Source organism: Delphinapterus leucas, chromosome 3 (genome assembly GCF_059928025.1).
Source record: "Delphinapterus leucas isolate spDelLeu-1000000601 "Yukka" chromosome 3, BTC_Dleu_Yukka2, whole genome shotgun sequence".
NCBI classification, from domain to species: domain Eukaryota; kingdom Metazoa; phylum Chordata; class Mammalia; order Artiodactyla; family Monodontidae; genus Delphinapterus; species Delphinapterus leucas.
In genome coordinates, this window is record NC_143131.1 from 99,237,050 (window position 1) to 99,259,326 (window position 22,277).

At 35.1% G+C, this 22,277-nt stretch overlaps 1 protein-coding gene across 2 annotated transcripts in view; it reads right to left on the reverse strand.

Annotated features, from left to right (window-relative positions):
- Positions 1-22,277, reverse strand: part of DTWD2 (DTW motif tRNA-uridine aminocarboxypropyltransferase 2) — a 120,778-nt gene that overhangs the window by 24,985 nt on the left and 73,516 nt on the right. For both annotated transcript variants that reach the window (XM_089909199.1, XM_089909200.1), the window contains one exon: positions 3,952-4,080. In XM_089909199.1, the coding sequence (XP_089765325.1) occupies positions 3,952-4,080 (129 nt within the window). The remainder of the gene's footprint in view (positions 1-3,951; positions 4,081-22,277) is intronic.

Sequence of the window (22,277 nt, forward strand, 5' to 3'; positions counted from 1 at the left end):
GACACACCAGTAAGAAAAAGACAAACATCTTGGAAAAGCTCTGCCTGACATTATTGTAGAGAGTCTCTTAGGTATGTTCTCATAATTTCTTTTCGTATCTTCAATTCTTCAAACAAGAGAAGAAATATAGAAATGACTATATATTACTTTACAGAATCAATATAAGGAAGTGACTGAATCCTGAAACATCATGCCTAGGAAACATACCTTGGACCATATACAGACTGAGACAATTGCTATTTTATGACATTTATTAGATTCTTCATAGATAGAAGAGTATTAATACTCCTATGATTAAGGGCCTTCAACTTTTACTTCCTGAAGATAAGATTCTATCAATTTTCTGAGTAATTAAGACAATGAATTTTGGAGATAGACAGATCTGTGGTAGTCACTAGGGTTGTTCACAAATACATCAGTCATCTTTCATGATACATGATCAGACTGCATTTTCTAGCCCCCTCTGAAGTTAGGCATGGCCATATAACTTGACTTGGTTAATGAAATGTGAGCACAAATAATGTGTGTCACCTCTGGGCAGATGCTTTAAAAGTGGTGTATGATTCCCCACCTCTGTTTATTCCTTCCTTAAAGTGATGTGTCTAGATGGTGCATCCATCAGCCTGGATCCAAGTGACTATAATTAGCAGCGGTCCCCCTGGCAATCCCACTGTACAGACAGTGTGTTATGCCATTCTGATTTTGGGGTTTTAAGTGACTGATGCAATCACTTACTAGCTATGTGTTCCCAGATAAGTTAACCTCTCTTTGCCTCGTTTTCTTCATCTGCAAAGTGAGGAATATTATGTCCACCTTATAAGGTTATTATTATGGTGCACTCACATGATACATTTAAAGTGCTTAGCATATAACTTGATTGATAATAAATGATAATGTTTCTCTCTACATTCATAACATTATATCTGGGGCAATGTGAAGCTATATGAGAGGTTTACTGGTTCAGAAGAACACAGAAAATCCTCTACTTACAAAATTAGTTTCTTAAAGTTTATTTGGGGGAAAATCAGTGTTCTGTAAATCCTCTGTCTATAGATGCAATGTGACAGTTTCAAAAGACCGTTATTAACAACTACTGGTGATGAGTAGAGCTAAGACATTTAGGTTACAGCACAAAGCTTTGCCACGTCTAGTTACAAAAGTTCATAAGGCTTCCAAGGTATGAGTAACCCTGGTACATACTATAATGGCAAAATGAAAATCACCAACTTTCAGTTCAATTTTTCTGTCAATCTATAGACAAGAATCAGAGGTGAGGAAAGGCAAAAAGATGAACTCTTCTTGAGAGCCCGGTGTCAGGCAATTAGCATACATTATCCCATTCGATTCTCATAACAATATTATGAGGTAACTATTTTTTGTATATCGCAGATAAGAAAACAAACACAAAGAGATTACATGAATTGCCTTCTGGCAAAAACTGCTGATGATAAGTGATAAAGTTTTAACTCAAACTTGCTTCAAAACTCATATCATGCTATCTCCAAGTGACTGAAAACTGCTCAAGAATAAAGGAAGAGAATGAATCAACAGACTAAGAAGGCCATTCTATGCCAAGTTCTTTATTTTGAGGAGCCCTACCTCTACAGAATGAAGCCAGCTGAAAAATTACTACTCTCCCCATCCTCTTAAGGTTTTATTAGGATGCCCCTAATAAAAGGTTATTGGGGGTAAAAGGCATGTTATAGCTTTCCTCCCCAGGAAGGAAAGAAAACACCTATTTCAGAGCAGATGTTCAGAAGAATGTACTAATTTTTTTATTGTAGCTAGATTTAAACAAGCTGCGCTTGGTGTTCCCCCACTAAGAAAGCTAATTGTTTGCCAGATGTAATAATAAGCAACTTGGGATGTTTCATATGCTTTTTTTCTGCTCATGTTCCTGCGACCATCTTATCAGCACCTCCCAAATCACATGTCTGATTATCAAACATCCTTCTTCTACTCCTGGTCACTATAGTATAACCACTCCTGGTGACCAAAGCAAAAAGAATGAGAACTCTAGGACCCCACTTTTGCTTTGGGATTTTATGTTCAACTTGGTCCACAGAAAAAAATAAAAGCTCCAAAAGCTGAAGAGATGATAGATCCTTATACCCTTCTATCTCTTAAACTTTGCCTGTTGTAAGATATTATACTAAAAACATAAGACAGGTTTCCTGCTGTGACAGTACATTAATTAGTATCAGAATAATATATCTTATAAAGCTGGAAAGGGGGGAGCAGTAGCAGCATTTGTAGTAGTAGTAGTAGTAGTACAAACCCTATGCAAACCCTAGCCCTATTATACTATAACTACTACTACTAAAACACCACCGTTACCAACATTAAAGCTTCTGTTTAGGAATGCAGTAAAGATTCAATTCCAATTGTGGGAATAATAAATATAAATCCATAGAAGATTCTTTTTATAAACCAAAAGAAGAGGAAAGAAATTTTAAATTTATAGCCAAAGACCATTATATTTTTCCCTCAAGATTTAAACTTTTAATGAGGCCTGTGTCTGATGTTGGCTGATCCTAGGATTTTACATCAACAAAAAGGAAAATACAGAGACTGTACAGAAAGCAAGCTTAAACAACAGCCTTGGGTTCCATCTTTCCTTTAAGACACCTAAAAATAATGTTGTTTTCTGCTGAAGAACATACACAGATGATGGTTAATAAACAAAACAGAGAGAAAAGTATAGGCGTATATTAAGTGTTATATTGATGGAAGGTACATGGGAATAGGTGATAAAGTCAGAGGGGAGAAAAAAGAGTCTGAGAACACTCCCTGGTCATTTGGAGGAAGGATTTAGGATCCTTCACGCATTTTTTCCCTCAAAAGAGAGAAAGAGAAATTGCCTAGACCCAAAACTAAGTCTACCACACAGATACACACAAAAATAGCCTACTCATGAAAGCCTACTTCTTTCAAAAGAAGAAAGTCTCCAACTCTGACACATACCATGGCTTAGGGTAGGGGAGAGGAAAAGGGCAATTCAATGCTTCTTCTGGCATTCTTTAACTCCCCTTGCTTTGGAGGTCTTTTGTTCTTTTTCTTGGTAACTAATCCACTTATCCAGTTACTCTGACCTAAGCTTTTATCCATTATCGGAATTTCCCTCATGGCTAAGGCACACTTTTATAATAGAAACCATGGTGTATAATGAGAAAGACAGAAAGAAGGCAGGAAAGAGCATACTTTGTGCGTGTGTGTGTGTGTGTGTGTGTGTGTGTGTTAGAGGAGGGAGTTATAAAACTCCATTTAGTTTGCTAATTTTTTCTCTTGTCATAAATGGAAAATTTCTTACATGTTCTAAAAGGTTGAGATGTTGTGAGCTCACTGAAACATTATTATTTACTAATGATTATGAATTATATATGAAATCATCAGGCTTTCATGGAAATTAAATAAAATGTTGATTGCAGGTTATAACCTTTTCATATTCTGTAGGCTTTTTTCTCAAGAAAAATTATATCTTTTTATACCCTAAGCAAGGTTAATAAGATAAACAGGAAGTTGGTATATCTCCTTGAATAAAAGCACCAATGGAAAAAATCTTGCTGTAAAATGTTCTTTTAAATAAAAAGAAAAAAGTCTAGTACAAGAGAACACAAAAGACTAAAACAGAAATACAGACTACTGAAAGACATATCTAGCCCCAAAAAACTATATTTAATGTTATGCTACTTTAAAACGATTTAGCATATTACAAATGCTGTTTGCACAGCTTAGAATGAATATTTAAATAATGCAATCTGGAACGTTAAACTAACAGAGAAACACCAGAGGGGAAAGGAAGGTTATAAAAGTGCACAAATTTCTATCACAGATACAGTCTACTTGTCACTTAAGTTACAAATTTAACAAGTTATGCATTTTTTAATTTTCTAGACAAAAATCTAACCAAACTTCTACTTTCAAAAACTATGTAACTTTCCAAAGACATACCTCTTGTATGTAATTATTTTTCTCCAAGATAGAAAGAGCGACAGCTGCACACTCCAGCGTAGAAAGGCACCTATTAGTTGGTTGCGCCCGAATTACATACTGACTAGAAATGCTGGTTTTTAATTGCACCTGAAATCAAAAACAGAATAGAATGTAATTTTTCTTTTAAGTTTAAAACTATAAGGTCTGTTTTTTATTTTATTTTTGCAGTATGGGGGCCTCTCACTGTTGTGGCCTCTCCCGTTGCGGAGCACAGGCTCTGGACGCGCAGGCTCAGCGGCCATGGCTCACAGGCCCAGCCGCTTCGCAGCATGTGGGATCTTCTGTAACCGGGGCACGAACCCATGTCCCCTCCATCGGCAGGCAGACTCTCAACCACTGTGCCACCAGGGAAGCCCCTAAGGTCTGTATTTTAAATACTAATTACTCTAATTTCCTTCCAAAATTGCCAGTTTATAAATATTAAATGTATCAATATCTTCTATACATAATATCCTTTTATTACTGTTTTGTTAAATAGAAGCTAGAAGATAGTTACACATCTGACAAAGAAAATGTATTCAAAATATATACAAATTCCTACAAATCAAAACTAAAAAGACTAATAACCCCCTCCCAGTGGGCAAAAAGAGTGAACAGACACTTCACAAAAGAAGATATACAAGTAGCAAATAGGTACATATAAAAGGGCTCAACATGATTTAATGTAAATTAAAATCACAATGAGGGGCTTCCCTGGTGGCGCAGTGGTTGAGAATCCACCTGCCAATGCAGGGGACATGGGTTCGAGCCCTGGTCTGGGAAGATCCCACATGCCACGGAGCAACTAAGCCCGTGCGCCACAACTACTGAGCCTGCGCTCTAGAGTCCGTGAGCCACAGCTACTGAAGCCCGTGCACCTAGAGCCCATGCTCTGCAACAAGAGAAGCCACCGCAATGAGAAGCCCTCACACCGCAATGAAGAGTAGCCCCCGCTCACCGCAACTAGAGAAAGCCCGTGTGCAGCAACGAAGACCCAACACAATCAAAAATAAATAAATAAAAATAAAATAAAATCATAAGGAGATAACATTTCACTCATTAGAACAGTTAACATCGAAAAGACTAACACCACCAAATGAGGACAGAGTAAATGAAACTCTCATACATTGAAGTGGAAGTGAAAATGGTTTAATCACTTTGGAGAACTGACGACTGGGATATTTTATTTTCTGGTTTATTCCTCCATTATTTCTTAAACTGATAAGCATATGTCTGTGTGGGTGTAAATCTATATAAACACACAGAGATACACACACATACCAACACACACACACACACATATATATATCCACTTTTTAGATGAAAGTAGCATACTACAGATACTTTTCTCCATCGAGATAATATTTTATCTGAGATAGAGTCAGACATGAGAAAGGCAACAGAAAACTGAATGTCAGCATTTTGGCCCTTTGATTCCTACTTTAATTAAATGAAACTCAAGTAATCTTACACTCATAAAGCCCACACTCTGATCAAAATCACATTTAAGGATATGTGATGGGAAATATGGTTTTTCCACTCTGATTGCTTTTTGTTCAAAAAATTATCCTCTACAACTTGTTTCCTTTCCTTCCTCAAAAAGAGATGAGGGGGGAAGGGGGAGGGAGAGAGAGAGGGAAACAAAGTGGGCATCATAAAAGATTCACTATAGAATGTATTGCCCTATATATGATTTTGGAATATATTCTTTAAAGCATATTTGACTAATTATATTTTAGATATCATATTAAAATTACTCTGCATTTCTACCAATGGACAAGATGAAAAATAGATGCAGGGAGAGAAAGAGATAGAAGAAAATGGTTGAGAAACATGTATAATGATAAAAGAAAGCCTATGTTTAAATAACTGTAAGAATAATTCATGATGTTGATTAATTGTAATTACTAAAAGCTTTGATATTTCATCAGGTCAACCAGTAGAACAGAGTACAGACAACTACTGCTTTCAATACTTAATTCCAAGTCATCACTGGAGGAATTTATAACAAGCATCTGATTAAAACAAAACCTTTGGAAAACATGCAAAATTCACAGTGGATTTTGTTTACTGGAATTAATTTGATTTTTAAAAGAAATTTGTTATTTCGGGAGGGTGTTTTATTTCTTACTGTGGCTCACATGGCTGTATGAAAACAGAATTTGAAATACATCATTTGTTAAAAGACTTCAGAATATCCTTCACAAATCGTCTCTCTGGGAGTTACCTAGTAACTGGATATATTAAAAGAGTATATATAACTAAGATCTGTCATATTATTAGGATACATGTTATTAAAGCATGCTAATGTGATCTCACGGCACCTCCTTTTACGCTTACTTGCTATATCACCTTCATCACACACTTAATTCAGTGAGTAAATGAGCAAGACTAAAAAGAAACCCTGTTGATCCATCTTCTTGAAAAGTCACAAGCATCATAATAATATTTCAGAAACTGCCTCATCTTCATGAATAAGTGTTCAAGAAAATCCAAGGCAAAATTAACTATTATAAGAAATGAAAAAAATTAACATATGATGAAAGTATGGTATGTAGAAAGAGGAACTACTGAAAGACCAATATTATTATATCAAAGTTGACAATAATTAATCACTTAATTTCAGTCATTTAGTTTCTCAGTTCCTGCTCACTTGATAAAAATCAGATAGCTGGACCTGATGGTATTAAAACCTATTTTTTAGTGATCAATCCCAAGATCATATAATGTGTATGTAATTTTAATGCTACATTAATTATATATCATTATTATTAATATATTATGTATAATTATTATATACAATCTTCATTTCCAATTTTTGGAAGCCATGCTGATGCAAAGAATGCTTCAATAATTTTGATCTTCTTGGAAGTTGGTTCTCCATGGGTAGAAGTTGTCTGAGTGCTCTTAATGTGACTTCTTTAGGAACAGAAGTATCATTGGTTGGTTTAGAATTCTACTGGTATAGGTTGTAAGCCTATAATATAACTCCCATTTTAGAAACAGCCAACTCATCCAAATTTTACTTCTAGACTGAGCTTCAGATCTTTTCCACTGATTCTCTGGATTGGCTAAAATTTGAATTCCTTAAAATTCTTTTGTTGTTAATGCCTTCCTTTGTTTTCTTCCATTAAATATTAAATATATATTTAATATATAAGAATACCAGATAACAGTTTGACAGCTATGATCACTGTTCAGATGCTTTTTAAAAGGGTTTTTCCAAATGTCTCCTTCCTAGATAGACCTTTAGCTATTTTTGTGATTTGTGTCATTAATAGTGTGGAAGTCATAGCATGTTCAGTGGTTTAGTAATGACCTTTAGGACTCAAAAAACCATCCAAAGGATTAACATGCCATGGCTTATGTTTGCATAACATATGTCTTGAAAATAATTTACTATAATATAGTTAATTCTTTTGTCAAGAAAAATAAACTAAAAAAGACCTCAAAATTAAAATTTTAATCATCTCCACACACACACACCCCCAACAAATGCTGTATTTTTATAATTTGATGGTGATTACATGTTATCTGTTCTCAGGCTCTTTTAAGACAAGTTTCATTATTACATAAAACTATTGTGCTCCTCACTTAATTATTAGGAGTCACAAGACATTCTAATCAGTTGATCAGCTTCCTTAAAGGTTTCTAGGAAAATCAATCTATTTTGCAGGCTTTCTGAAACAACCCTAGTCTAGAACAAGCTAAAAAAATTCTTTTTACTAACATTCTGAATTCCTTACCAGTGGAAGACACACATAAAAACCCTCCTTTCTGAAGCACCCTTTTTTCTATGATCTTTCACAAACAAGAATCAATATCTGAGCTTATGAGCTGCCCTTTGAAGGAGAGGTACTAAATCTTTTCTTCTAGCCCCAATCCCTCAATCCACTTCATTCCTTTAACTTCCTCAGTTTAGTTCAACACTATGATCTAATAGTGATAAGAGTCCAGCTTTGGCATCAGACAGTTGCCAGTATGAACAGAGACTTAACCACTTATATGCAAAGTCTCATGCACTTGGACAGTAAGTGCTATTCTAGAAAATGTACATATATTGTCTCATTTAATTCTCGCAAAGAACCTATGAAGTACTATTATCTCCATTTTACAGATGAGGAAACCAAAGTACAGAGAGGTGAAGTAACTTACCCAAGGTTCCAAAATCAATCATGGTAAAGCAGATAAATGAATTTATAGTCTTCTTTGAGAGCTTGTTTATTAGCTCTTCATAACTAGGCTAATAATTAAATGGATGAATTCTTAGGCAAATCCCAACATATTAAACAAATAAAACAAAGCTATTCTGCTGGAAAGCAAGGCTGAGGGACTCCTGAATAATTTTAGGGGTCTTATGAACACAGTGTAAAAAAAAAATGATAAAGGGGGAGGAGTCTTCTCAAGAATGAAAGTTTCTCACAAATATCAATATCTATGTCTTGCTCCCATCTTCCCACACTATGAAGCCTGTAAAGTTTTTACAGAAGGTTAAGATTCCAGGATTAATGTTGAAACTCAGAAAATTTGATAAAAATAAGGTTAAAGGGGGCATTAGTTATAGATAAAATGATAATATTGTGCTACTTCCAAAACACATTATTGTTTAAATTTTTTTTTTCTGAGTTGACCTGAGAAACTTCATTTCATAACAGTTTCTATGGTAAAGCACAATTCCAAAATTACCAAAGAACTTGAAGAACACATTGGGTTTAAAATTTAGTACTTTCTTACACATTAAAATGATAATTAAAGTTACACATTGCTTTTCCAACACACAAAAACTTTGATGTTAAAAATGCAAACATACAATTCAGAAGCCTAAAAATTAAGCACTTACAAATTTCAAATTTAAGCAAATCTAAATAATGATACAAAATTAAAATTCTGTTGAGTGACATATTTAATCAAATATCTTGACTAGTGTTTTTTCCTACTAATAAAAATATTTAATCTACCACTGTTTTTCACATAACTCCAAGTAGTACATATCTGAAGTCACTGAGAACTATGGGTATGGAAATATCTAGAGAAGGAAAGTAAAAACACATAGATTCATGAGATCACAGAATTGGAAGTTATCTTTATAAGTCAAATAGTAATCTCCACGTTCTCAGGCATAATTACTCTTTTAAAAAGTTTAGAATGACAGAATTAAAGTTTAAAATAATATTGAAATATAATTTCTCTTAAATAAAAAAGTTTTATCTGAGTTTTTAAGCTTTCTCTTTAAAAAAAAAAGAATAGAGGCATGAAAACAAAAATTCCTTAAGATTATTGGCTACCATCCCTGGTGGCGCAGTGGTTAAGAATCTGCCTGCCAATGCAGAGGACACGGGTTCGAGCCCTGATCCGGGAAGATCCCACATGCCGCAGAGCAACTAAGTCTGTATGCCACAACTACTGAGCCTGTGCTCTGGAGCCTGCGAACCACAACTACTGAGCCCACGTGCCACAACTACTGAAGCCTGCGCACCTAGAGCCCGTGCTGCACAGCAAGAGAAGCCACCGCAATGAGAAGCCCGCACACCGCAACAGAGTAGCCCCCACTCGCTGCAACTAGAGAAAGACCACACGCAGCAACGAAGACCCAACGCAGCCAAAAAAGTTAAAAAAAAAAAATTATTGCCTACAATAACTTCAGAGTGATTTCAGTAAATTAACAAAACATTACGCCATTAAACAAGCCAGAAAGAAGCATGTGACTATAGATTAAACGTCTTGGCATTACTTTCTGCTGCTATTTTTCTCAGCAATACTTAATGAAGACGAGTCTCTGTTGAATAATGCTATAGAAACTAACTTTTGTGATATCTCCTGAAATTGAAATTGTCCAAACTAAGCATGTCTACATGTATGCATTTACTCATACTGGGCTTACGTCAATTTATATGCTTTATTAGGAAACTTAGAACAGAAACTGATTTAGGATATTAGAAATTGATTTACTAGTCTCACCTAAGTAATAACCAATTTTATAATGTCTTGCTAGTGAAACATTTTCTCACCAAAGATAAATTTCATTTAACAATTATCATTTCTACTCATTTCAAAAGCTGTCATGGCTTTATAAACAGCTATTGGAAAATAAATCATAAATTAGCCTAGGTGTGAAATAAAGCACACATTATACAATTACTTCATAAGTTCTATTTGTCACATAAAATTTTTATTTTAAAATTTACTGAGTTAAATTGTACACTATTTTACTTTATTAACAACACTTTTCTATAACCTTGAATTACAATAATGTGCATGAATTGGGAGACAGAAAAGCACAGCAACTAAAAGCATAAGAAAGGAAATTAGACTTATTTAAATTTAACTCTACATAATAGTAGTATGACCTCAAACAAGATTTAAACTCTCAGAGCCTAAAACATTAACAACCTTGAAGAATGATTGTGCTTTAAGATGCTAATATATGTGAAGTGCTCAGCAATGCTTGCCATACAGTAAGCAGGCAATACAGGCAAAGATGTTGATGAGGGTGGTACTGATGCTACTGATGTTAACCAGGATAGTGCTAATGATGATTTACAATGCTTTCTTCACAATCTAATGAATAAGTGTGAAGCAACTCAGCTTTATCGCAATAAAGCCAGATGAGTAGCCTGACCAAGAGTGTGGGATAAGATAAAACTTAGAGCCAGAAGAATGTCAAATTTTACAGGATGGAAGAAGAAAAGCTATTGAACAGGTAGAGAAAAAGCAGTCTTAGAAGCAGGAGAAAGAACCAGAGAAGAGTTTCACTGAATAATAGAGAACAAGTTACACTGCCAGATAAATAAAATATTCCTAACAGTAAGAATCCTGAAAAAGGCAGAAATATTTTCATTAAAGATATAATTTATATACAAGGAAAATATTCATATTTTACTCTTTTGCCCTTTAAGTACATGATCTAAGCATCATTAAAATGTGCAATAATTCCCAAAGTACTGAATCTTGTATCTAAATCTTTGATATTTCTTTAAAACATTCCCAAACAACACTATGTAACAGAAGAGACAGACCAAGAGTTTATAATGATTTTTGAAAATACTTTTAAAATGAAATTTTTTCATTTCTTGAACGACCTTGCGTGACTCTTTTATCTGCCTAATATTTTCAATATATTTTCTCATCTTCTTCTATCTCTGCACATGTGTAACTTATCTGTAATGTTTAATTGATTTTATGACAGTAAAACTGGCAGACGGACATAAAAAAGAATTAGCTAACAATAAGTTGCTATGTTCCTTTGAAGAATAGAGTACAGAATACTTAAATGATAAGAAATTATGAGTTGCAGAATATCACAATTTTTTTAATTGAAGTATAATTAACTTACAATGTTAAATAGTTTCAGGTGTACAATATAGTGATTTGATATTTTTATACCTTTTTTTACCTTTGATCATTTTACACCAAAATGATCACCAGGATAAGGATAGTTAATATCTGTCACCATACAAAGTTATTAAAATATTATTGACAATATTCCCTATGTTGTACATTATATCTCCATAACTTTGTTATTTCATAGCTGGAAGTTTGTACCTCTTAATCTTCTTCACTTATTTTGCCCATCCCTTTACCCACCTCCCCTCTGGCAATCACCAGTCAGTTCTCTGTATCTATGAGTCTGTTTCTATTCTATTATGCTTGTTTTGTTTTTTAGATTCACACAGGGGAATTCCCTGGCGGTCCAGTGGTTAGGACTCAGCACTTTCACTGCCATGGCCCAGGTTCAATCCCTGCTTGTGGAACTAAGATCCCACTAGCCACACAGAGTGGCCGAAAATAAAAATAAAAAAGTAATATCACACGGTATTGGTCTTTCTCTGTCTTATTTCACTTAGCATAATACCCTCTAGGTCCATACATTTTGTCACAAATGGCAAGATTTTGTTCTTTTTATGGTTAAGTAATATTCCATTGTGTATATATACCACATATTCTTTATCCATTCATCTTTTCACAGACAATTAGGTTGCTTCCATATCTTGGCTATTGTAAATAATGTTACAATGAACACTGGTATGCATATATCTTTTTTAATTAGTGCTTTTGTTGTTTTCAGTTAAATACCCAGAAGTGAAATTGCTGAGCCATACGGCAGTTCCATTTTTTAATTTTTTGTTTTCCATAGCATCCGTACCAATGTACATTCCTATCAACATTGTACCAGGGTTCCCTTTTCTCCACATGCTTGCCAATGCTTTTTATTACTTGTCTTCTTGATAACAGCCACTCTGAAAGGTGTGAGGTAATGATTTCATTTTGGTTTGGATTGCATTTCCCTGATGACTAGAGAAGTTGAGCATCTTTCCATGTGCCTATTAGCTATTTGTACGTCTTCTTTGAAAAACTATCTATTCATGTCCTCTGCCCATTTTTAAATTAAATTGTTTGGGTTTTTTGATATTGAGTTGTATGAGTTTTTTTAAACATATTTTGTGTATTAACCCCTTATTGAACTTGTCATTTGAAAATGTCTTCTCCCATTCAGTAAGGGGCCTTTTCATTCAGTTGATAGTTACCTTCACTATGTAAAAGGTTTTCAGTTTGATGTAGTCCCACTTCTTTACTTTTGCTTTTGTTGCTCTTGCTTAAGGAGACAGATCCAAAAAAATATTGTTGAGACCTATGTCAAAGAGCATACTGCCTATGCTTTCTTTTAGGAGTTTTATGCTTTCAGGTCCTACATTTAGACTTTAATCCACTTGACTTTATTTTTTATAGATGGTGTAAGACAGTGGCTTAAGTTTCGTTCTTTTGCACATAGATGTCCAGTTTTGCCAACATCACTTACTGAAGAGTTTGTCTTTACCCCCATTGTATATTTTTGCTCCCTTTGTCATAGATTAATTGACCATATAAGTGTGGGTTTATTTCTGGTTTGTCTATTCTGTTCCTTTGATCTATGTGTCTGTTTTTGTGCCAGCACGATATAATTTTGATTACTACAGCTTTGTAGTACAGTTTGAAATCAGAGTGCATGATGCCTCCATGTCTGTTAATTATTTTCTTAGACTATTTAATAGAGCTAGTGAAATCCAAAAAGTGAATTGGCATTTCTTAAATAAATCCATTCAAACACAATTTGGACAACATAAAGTACCCTGCATAATAGCCATTAATGATATAATATATTCCCCTCAGAAATATAACATAATTCTGTCAACTTTGTAGCACGAAGAATATGTGCATAAATGTCAGATACTGAATTTGACAAGTGAATTAGTTTTTATTGACACAAATAAGGCTGAAAAATTACCACCCAAAAAAAGGGATGAAAGACTGATAACTGCAATGAAGAATAAAAATAATATGGGAAAAAAATACAAGGTAAAGAATTCTTTAAAAATTACAGGAATTTCTTTTCTATTCAGTAGGAAAAGATTCTGATTTCAAATTAAAACTTAATTTCCCCAAAGCTTATCATTCACTTTTCAAATGATTTAAATGAAAATTCTATTAGATGGTTAATCAAAACACTGGCATGGGCTCTTCGGTGGGGCTAATGGTGGACACTGGGAGGGCTCATGCCAAGGAGTACTTTGCAGAACTTCTGCTGCCAGTGTCCTAGTCTCCACGGTGAGCCACAGCCACTGCCCGCCTCCACAAGAGACCCTCCAACACTAGCAGCCGAGTGGCTGACAGGGTCTTGGTGCTCTGGACGGGTGTCAGGCCTGAGCCTCTGAGGTGGGAGAGCTGAGTTCGGGACATTGGTCAACCAGAGACCTCTGGGGCCGACGTAACATCAAATGGCGAAAGCTCTCCCAGAGATCTCCATCTCAATGCTAAGACCAGCTCCACTCAACAACCAGCAAGCTACAGTGCTGGACACCCTATGCAAACAACTAGAAAGAGAGGAACACAACCCCACCGATTAGCAGAGAGGCTGCCTAAAATCATTATGAGGCGACAGACACCCCAAAACACACCACCAGACGTGGACCTGCCCGTCAGAAAGACAAGATCCAGCCTCATCCACCAGAACACAGGCAACACTCCTCTCTACCAGGAAGCCTAAACAACCGACTGAACCAACCTTACCCATTGGAGGCAGACACCAAAAACAACGGGAACTAAGAACTTGCAGTCTGCGTAAAGGAGACCCAAACTCAGTAAGTTAAGCAAAGTGAGAAGACAGGGAAACACAGAGCAGATGAAAGAGCAAGGTAAAAATGCACCAGACCAAACAAATGAAGAGGAAATAGGCAGTCTATCTGAAAAATAATTCAGAGTAATGACAGTAAAAATGATCCAAAATCTTCGAAATACAACGGAGAAATGCTTAAAAACAATCTAGAAGAAATAAAGGGAAAAAACACAATGATGAACAGCACAATAAATGAAATTAAAAATTCTCTAGAAGGAATCAATAGCAGAATAACTGAGGCAGAAGAATGGATAAGTGACCTGGAAGATAAAATAGTGGAAATAAATACTGCAGAGCAGAATAAAGAAAAAAGGATGAAAAGAATTGAGGACAGTCTCAGAGACCTCTGGGACAACATTAAATGCACCAACATTCGAACTATAAAGGTCACATAAGAAGAAGAAGAGAAAGAAAAAGGGACTGAGAAAATATGTGAAGAGATTATAGTTGAAAACTTCCCTAATATGGGAAGAGAAATAGTCAATCAAGTCCAAGAAGCACAGAGAGTCCATTACAGGATAAATCCAAGGAGAAACACGCCAAGACACATACTAATCAAACTATCAAAAATTAAATGCAAAGAAAAAATATTAAAAGCAGCATGGGAAAAACAACAAATAACGTACAAGGGAATCCCCATAAAGTTAACAGCTGAACTTTCAGCAGAAATTCTGCAAGCCAGAAGGGAGTGGCAGGACATATTTACAGTTATAAAAGGGAAAACCTACAGCCAAGATTACTCTACCCAGCAAGGATCTCATTCAGATTCGACAAAGAAATTAAAAACTTTACAGACAAGCAAAAGCTAAGAGAATTCAGCACCACCAAACCAGCTCTACAACAAATGCTAACGGAACTACTCTAGGCAGGAAACACAAGAGAAGGAAAAGACCTACAACAACAAACCCAAAACAATTAAGAAAATGGTAACAGGAACATATATATTGATAACTACCTTAAATGTAAATGGATTAAACACTACAACCAAAAGACACAGACTGGCTGAATGGATGCAAAAACAAGACTCATATATATGCTGTCTACAAGAGACCCACTTCAGACCAAGGGACACATGCAGACTGAAAGTGAGGGGATGGATAAAGATATTCCATGCAAATGGAAATCAGAAGAAATCTGGAATAGCAATTCTCATATCAAACAAAATAGACTTTAAAATAAAGACTATTACAAGAGACAAAGAAGGACACTATATAATGATCAAGGGATCAATCTAGGAAGAAGATGTAACAAGTGTAAATATTTATGCTCCCAACATAGGAGCACCTCAATACATAAGGTAAATGCTAACAGCCATAAAAGGGGAAGTCAACAGTAACACAATCGTAGCAGGGGACTTTAACACCCCACTTTCATCCAATGGACAGATCATCCAAAATGAAAATAAATAAGGAAACACAAGCTTTAAATGATACATTAAACAAGATGGACTTAATTGATATTTATAGGACATGCCATCCAAAAACAACAGAATACACTTTCTTCTCAAGTGCTCATGGAACATTCTCCAGGACAGATCATATCTTGGGTCACAAATCAAGCCTTGGTAAACTTAAGAAAACTGAAACTGTATTAAGTTTCTTTTCCAACCACAACACTATGAGACTAGATATCAATTACAGGAAAAAATGTATAAACAATACAAACACATGGAGGCTAAACAATACACGTCTAAATAGCCAAGAGAACACTGAAGAAATCAAAGAGGAAATCAAAAAGTACCTAGAAACAAATGACAAGGAAAACACGATGACCAAAAACCTATGGGATGCAGCAAAAGCAGATCTAAGAGGGAAGTTTATAGAAATACAATCCTAACTCAAGAAACAAGAAACATGTCAAATAAACAACCCTAACACCTAAAACAATTAGAGAAAGAACAAAAAAACCCCAAAGTTAGCAGAAGGGGAGAAATCATAAAGATCAGATCAGAAATAAATGAAAAAGAAATGAAGGAAATGACTGCTTATTGAAGCAAAGATCAATAAAACTAAAAGCTGGTTCTTTGAGAAGATAAACCATTAGCCAGACTCATCAAGAAAAAAAGGGAGAAAACTCAAACCAATAGAATTAGAAATGAAAAAGAAGTAACAAGTGACACTGCAGAAATAGAAAGGATCATGAGAGATTATTAGAAGCAACTATATGCCAATAAAATGGACAACCTGGAAGAAATGGACAAATTCTTAGAAATTCACAAGCTTCTGAGACTGAACCAAGAAGAAACAGAAAATATAAACAGACCAATCACAAGCAGAGAAATTGAAACTGTGATTAAAAGTCTTCCAACAAACAAAAGCCCAGGACCAGATGGCTTCACAGGAGAATTCTATCCAACATTTAGAGAAGAGGTTAACACCCATCCTTCTCAAACTCTTCCAAAGTATAGCAGAGGGAGGAACACTCCCAAACTCATTCTATGAGGCCACCATCACCCTGATACCAAAACGAAAGATGCCACAAAGAAAGAAAACTACAGGCCAATATCACTGATAAACATAGAAGCAAAAATCCTCAACAAAATAGTAGCAAACAGAATCCAACAGCACATTAAAAGGATCATACATCATGATAAAGTGGGGTTTATCCCAGGAATGCAAGGATTCTTCAATATACGCAAATCAATGTGATACACCCAATTAACAAACTGAAGGGTAAAAACCATATGATAATCTCAATAAATGCAGGAAAAGCTTTTGAGAAAACTCAACACCCATTTATGATAAAAACCCTCCCAAAAGTAGGCACAGAGGGAACTTACTTCAATATAATAAAGGCCATATATGGCAAACCCCCAGTCAACATTGTCCTCAATGGTGAAAAACTGAAACCATTTTCACTAAGATCAGGAACAAGACAAGGTTGCCCACTCTCACCACTATTATTCAACATACTTTTGGAAGTTTTAGCCACAGCTGTCAGAGACAAAAAATAAATAAAAGAAACCCAAATAGGAAAACAAGTAAAGCTGTCACTGTTTGCAGATGACATGATACTATATATAGAGAATCCTAAAGATGCTACCAGAAAACTACTAGAGCTTATCAATGAATTTGGTAAAGTAGCAGGATACAAAATTAATGCACAGAAATCTCTGGCATTCCTGTACACTACTGATGAAAAAGCTGAAAGAGAAATTTAGGAAACACTCCCATTTACCATTGCAATGAAAAGAATAAAATACCTAGGAATAAACCTACCTAAGGAGACAAAAGACCTGTATGCAGAAAACTATAAGACGCTGATGAAAGAAATTAAAGATGATACAAACAGATGGAGAGATATACCATGTTCTTAGATTAGAAGAATCAGCACTGTGAAAATGACTCTACTACCCAAAGCAATCTACAGATTCAATGCAATCCCTATCAAACTACCAATGGCATTTTTCACAGAACTAGAACAAAAAATTTCACAATTTGTATGGAAACACAAAAGACCCCAAAGAGCCAAAGCAATGTTGAGAAAGAAAAATGGAGCTGGAGGAATCAGGATCCCTGACTTCAGACTATACTACAAAGCTACAGTAATCAAGACAGTATGTGGCACAAAAACAGAAATATAGATCAATGGAACAGGATAGAAAGCCCAGGTGTAAACCCATGCACATATAGTCACCTTATCTTTGACAAAGGAGGCAAGAATATACAATGGAGAAGAGACAGCCTCTTCAATAAGTGGTGCTGGGAAAACTAGACAGCTACATGTAACAGAATGAAATTAGAACATTTCGTAACACCATACAGAAAAATAAATTCAAAATGGATTAAAGACCTAAATGTAAGGCCAGACACTATAAAACTCTTAGAGGAAGACATAGGCAGAACGCTCTATGACATAAATAACAGCAAGATCCTTTTTGACCCACCTCCTAGAGATATAGAAATAAAAACAAAAGTAAACAAATGGGACCTAATGAAACTTAAAAGCTTTTGCACAGCAAAGGAAACCATAAACAAGACCAAAAGACAACCTCAGAATGGGAAAAAATATTTGCAAATGAAGCAACTGACAAAGGATTAATCTCCAAAATATACAAGCAGCTCATGCAGCTCATATCAAAAAAACAAACAACCCAATCCAAAAATGGGCAGAAGACCTAAATAGACATTTCTCCAAGAAGATATACAAATTGCCAACAAACACATGAAAGGATGCTCAACATCACTAATCATTAGAGAAATGCAAATCCAAACTAGAATGAGGTATCACCTCACACCAGTCAGAATGGCCATTATCAAAAAATCTACAAACAATAAATACTGGAGAGGGTGTGGAGAAAAGGGAACCCTCTTGCACTTTGGTATAAAGTGATACAGCCACTATGGAGAACAGTATGGAGGTTCCTTAAAAAACTAAAAGTAGAACTACCATATGACCCAGCAATCCCACTACTGGGCATATACCCTGAGAAAACCGTAATTCAAAAAGAGTCATGTACCAAAATGTTCATTGCAGCTCTATTTACAATAGCCCGGAGATGGAAACAACCTAAGTGTCCATCATTGGATGAATGGATAAAGAAGATGTGGCACATATATACAATGGAATATTACTCAGCCATAAAAGGAAACGAAATTGAGCTATTTGTAATGAGGTGGATAGATCTAGAGTCTGTCATACAGAATGAAGTAAGTCAGAAAGAGAAAGACAAATACTGTATGCTCTAACACATATATATGGAATCTAAAAAATAGGTTCTGAAGAACCTAGAGGCAGGACAGGAATAAAGAGGCAGATGTAGAGAATGGATTTGAGGACACGGGGAGGGGGAAGGGTAAGCTGGAACGAAGTGAGAGAGTGGCATGGACATATATACACTACCAAGTGTAAAACAGATAGCTAGTGGGAAGCAGCCACGTGGCACAGGGATATCAGCTCGGTGCTTTGTGTCCACCTAGAGGGGTGCGATAGGGAGGGTGGGAGGGAAACGCAAGAGGGAGGAGAAATGGGGATGTATGTATATATATAGCTGATTCGCTTTGTTATATAGCAGAAACTAACACACCATTGTAAAGCAATTATACTCCAATAAAGATGTATAAAAAAAAAATTCAGGGCTTCCCTGGTGGCACAGTGGTTGGGAGTCCGCCTGCCGATGCAGGGGACACGGGTTCGTGCCCCGGTCCGGGAAGATCCCACATGCCGCGGAGCGGCTGGGCCCGTGAGCCATGGCTGCCAAGCCTGCGTGTCCGGAGCCTGTGCTCCGCAACGGGAGAGACCACAACAGTGAGAGGCCCGCGTACCACAAAAAAAAAAAAAAAATTCAATACCTCTGTACATTTTAAAAAGTTTAAAAATAAATAAATAAAAGACAGATCATCCTCATAAATAAATAAATAAACAGATAAAACATTGGCATGTTAATTCCACGCTTCTTATGGAAAGCATTAATTACAACAAAAGTATCACTATGATGATATACAATATTTAACAAATTGTGGTTTACTGTTATGTTGCTTTTCACCATCTGCTTAATGAAAGGTTCTGTACTTTAGCTTACTATTATTAAGATTCCCATCAATTCCTTAATCCATATAAAAGCTATTTGCATGTATTTAATTTATTGGCAATATCTACAGCCTAATTCCATCTATCTGTATTAATTAGTTCTTTTTCTACTAGACAAGGTTAACAGTCTCCGCCAGAGACACAAACACATAAGTCTTTGTAACTATTAGCATGACTTTTATTTTTTAATAACATTCTTTCCAACAACAGTACTCAATTCCAAGTCAATATCCTTTCTAGACTGAATCTCTGCAAATGCCTATCTGGACATCTTGCTTCCACTTCAATCTTCTTATAAATCCTTCTATATGTATCAGCCAAGTGAATTTCTAAAAAACAAACTGATCACATTATTACTCATATTAAAATCCTTAGCTTGCCACTAGGCAAAATCCTTACCATGGTCTATAAACTATCCATTTAATGAAGAACACTCTTTCCCCACCTCCCTCACTACATAGCCAGACTAAGTATAAAAAAGTATTTACCTCTTCTTTGCCTGGCTAACTATTACTATCCTTCAGTTCTCAAATGCTAAAGAGTTCTTCATGAATTCCCAACTTCAATCAAATTGCCATTTTAAAGCACCCCCTATATGCTATTCACAGAATTTAATTTGTAATTATATACTGACCTAAGTGGCTATTTCCACACAAAGTAAGCTCCATTAAGGCATGGAGTATTTTACTTACAACTTACTGTATTCTAGTGTCAATAACAGTGCCCCATAGTGGCTGGTATTCAATAAATACTGGTTGAATGAATAAACGCTGATGATAATCATTAGAAAAGAAAAAAACTATAGCTATGAATTCAAACCCAGCAGTTAAATACTTAAATTTATGGTTTTCTGGTAACTTTACTGGGCAAGGAGACGTGGAAATGAGAGGTGGGGAAAGGATTTGTATAAAGACATTAGGGTTCTCTGTCTGAATTTAAACTTATGAAGTTGAGGGAATTCCCCGGGGGGGTCCAGTGGTCAAGATTTGGCGCTTTCACTGCCAGGGCCTGCGTTTGATCCCTTGTCGAGGAACTAAAAACCTGCAAGCTGCGTAGCATAGGCCAAAAAAATAAATAATTAAAATAAACTTACAAAGTTGATAAACTGCTTTAGTCAATTATTAAATTTTATATAGAAAAGCTGGAAATGGGAAACAAATGTTATTAGTCATAATTTACCTCTTTTGAGGGACTTCAGTAAGTTGTGTTTTATTTTTTTGTTTTTTGTTTTTTAGGTAAGACGTGGATTTATTTAGAAACACACATTCCATAGACAGAATGCAGTCCGTCTCAAAAGGCAAGAGTGGCCCCAGGGCATGGGGTCTTCTCAGAAAGTGAGAGGAGCCAAGGGAGAAACACCCTCCACAGAGTTCGGGCCATCTCAGAAGGTGAGAGGCCTAGTAAGTTTATTAAGCAGGGAGAGCCCACTGACATCACACAAATCCTTTAAGAACTAGAAATTTAGCCAGTTGTTCATATTACAGGAAAAGAAATGCAATTCCTTTTAAGCTGAGAAATTTGTAAAAAAATAAATAAATAAATAAAATAAAAAATTGGACTTTGTGAAGCAAATATGAACTGTTTAATGAAAAATAATATATATTTATATATATAAGGTGCATATCAAATCCTCTTCTAGGAATTTTAAAGGGATTACCTTCTTTTATTCTATGCAATTCTAACATTGTTTTCTATAATGCAAAATCTGAAAACCTTACATCTAAATATTTTCAGCAATTTCTTTTGAGATACTGGAAAAATTCAACCAGAGCAAAACTCAGCATGTTATTGAAATCTACATCAAGAACATAAATAAGTTATCTTTTCCAAACACTATGCTTTAATTCAAAGTGACATTTTTAGAGCACCTATTTGGAGAAAAAATTCTAAAGAGAATAAATGTCATGCAATTTTTTAAATTATAAAATCATATAAGGAAAGTAAGTCACAAAAACCTTTTCTATAATTATATTTGTCTAATCACATATATATGTACATAAACACATGCATAATTATTCTACCATAAAAATGGAGATACCAAAAGCTTCTAAACTGTCAACTCAAGAATATGTATAAACTTGATACCATGGGAAGCCAGTGTTTCATGGTCAATTACATTATATCATTCATATGTTTCTAAGACATTTAACATTCTGTATAAAGTTGGAATTTTTTTAAAGATTTTCAAATAATCACAGAGATCCACTTTTAGTAACCACATCATTTCTATTTTCTTCCCTTAAAATAAAAATGTTTATAATCTTTTGCCCCAACTTCTCATAATAACATATTTACATTTAGCTACAGGTGCTAAAAGAAATTATAAAAAGATGAAGTACCATGCAGAGGATATTTGTTGAAAAACTTATAAAATAAACTTTTATTTATAATGAATGGTTTTGGAATTGTTTAATAGTATTGCATACAAGTGGATACTTAAGTACTGTAACAATGTAACATATATTAGTGGTCTTTTGACCACTCAAGCATCAGCTTTAGTTTTAAATTTAGATATACTTTATATCAGTGCAGAAAACACTGACCCAAATTTGGACTTATTAAAATTCTGGTGAAAGATAAATATGCTTATCTGAAAGTCTCAAGTGAGAGTAAATGCTGGGCTTGG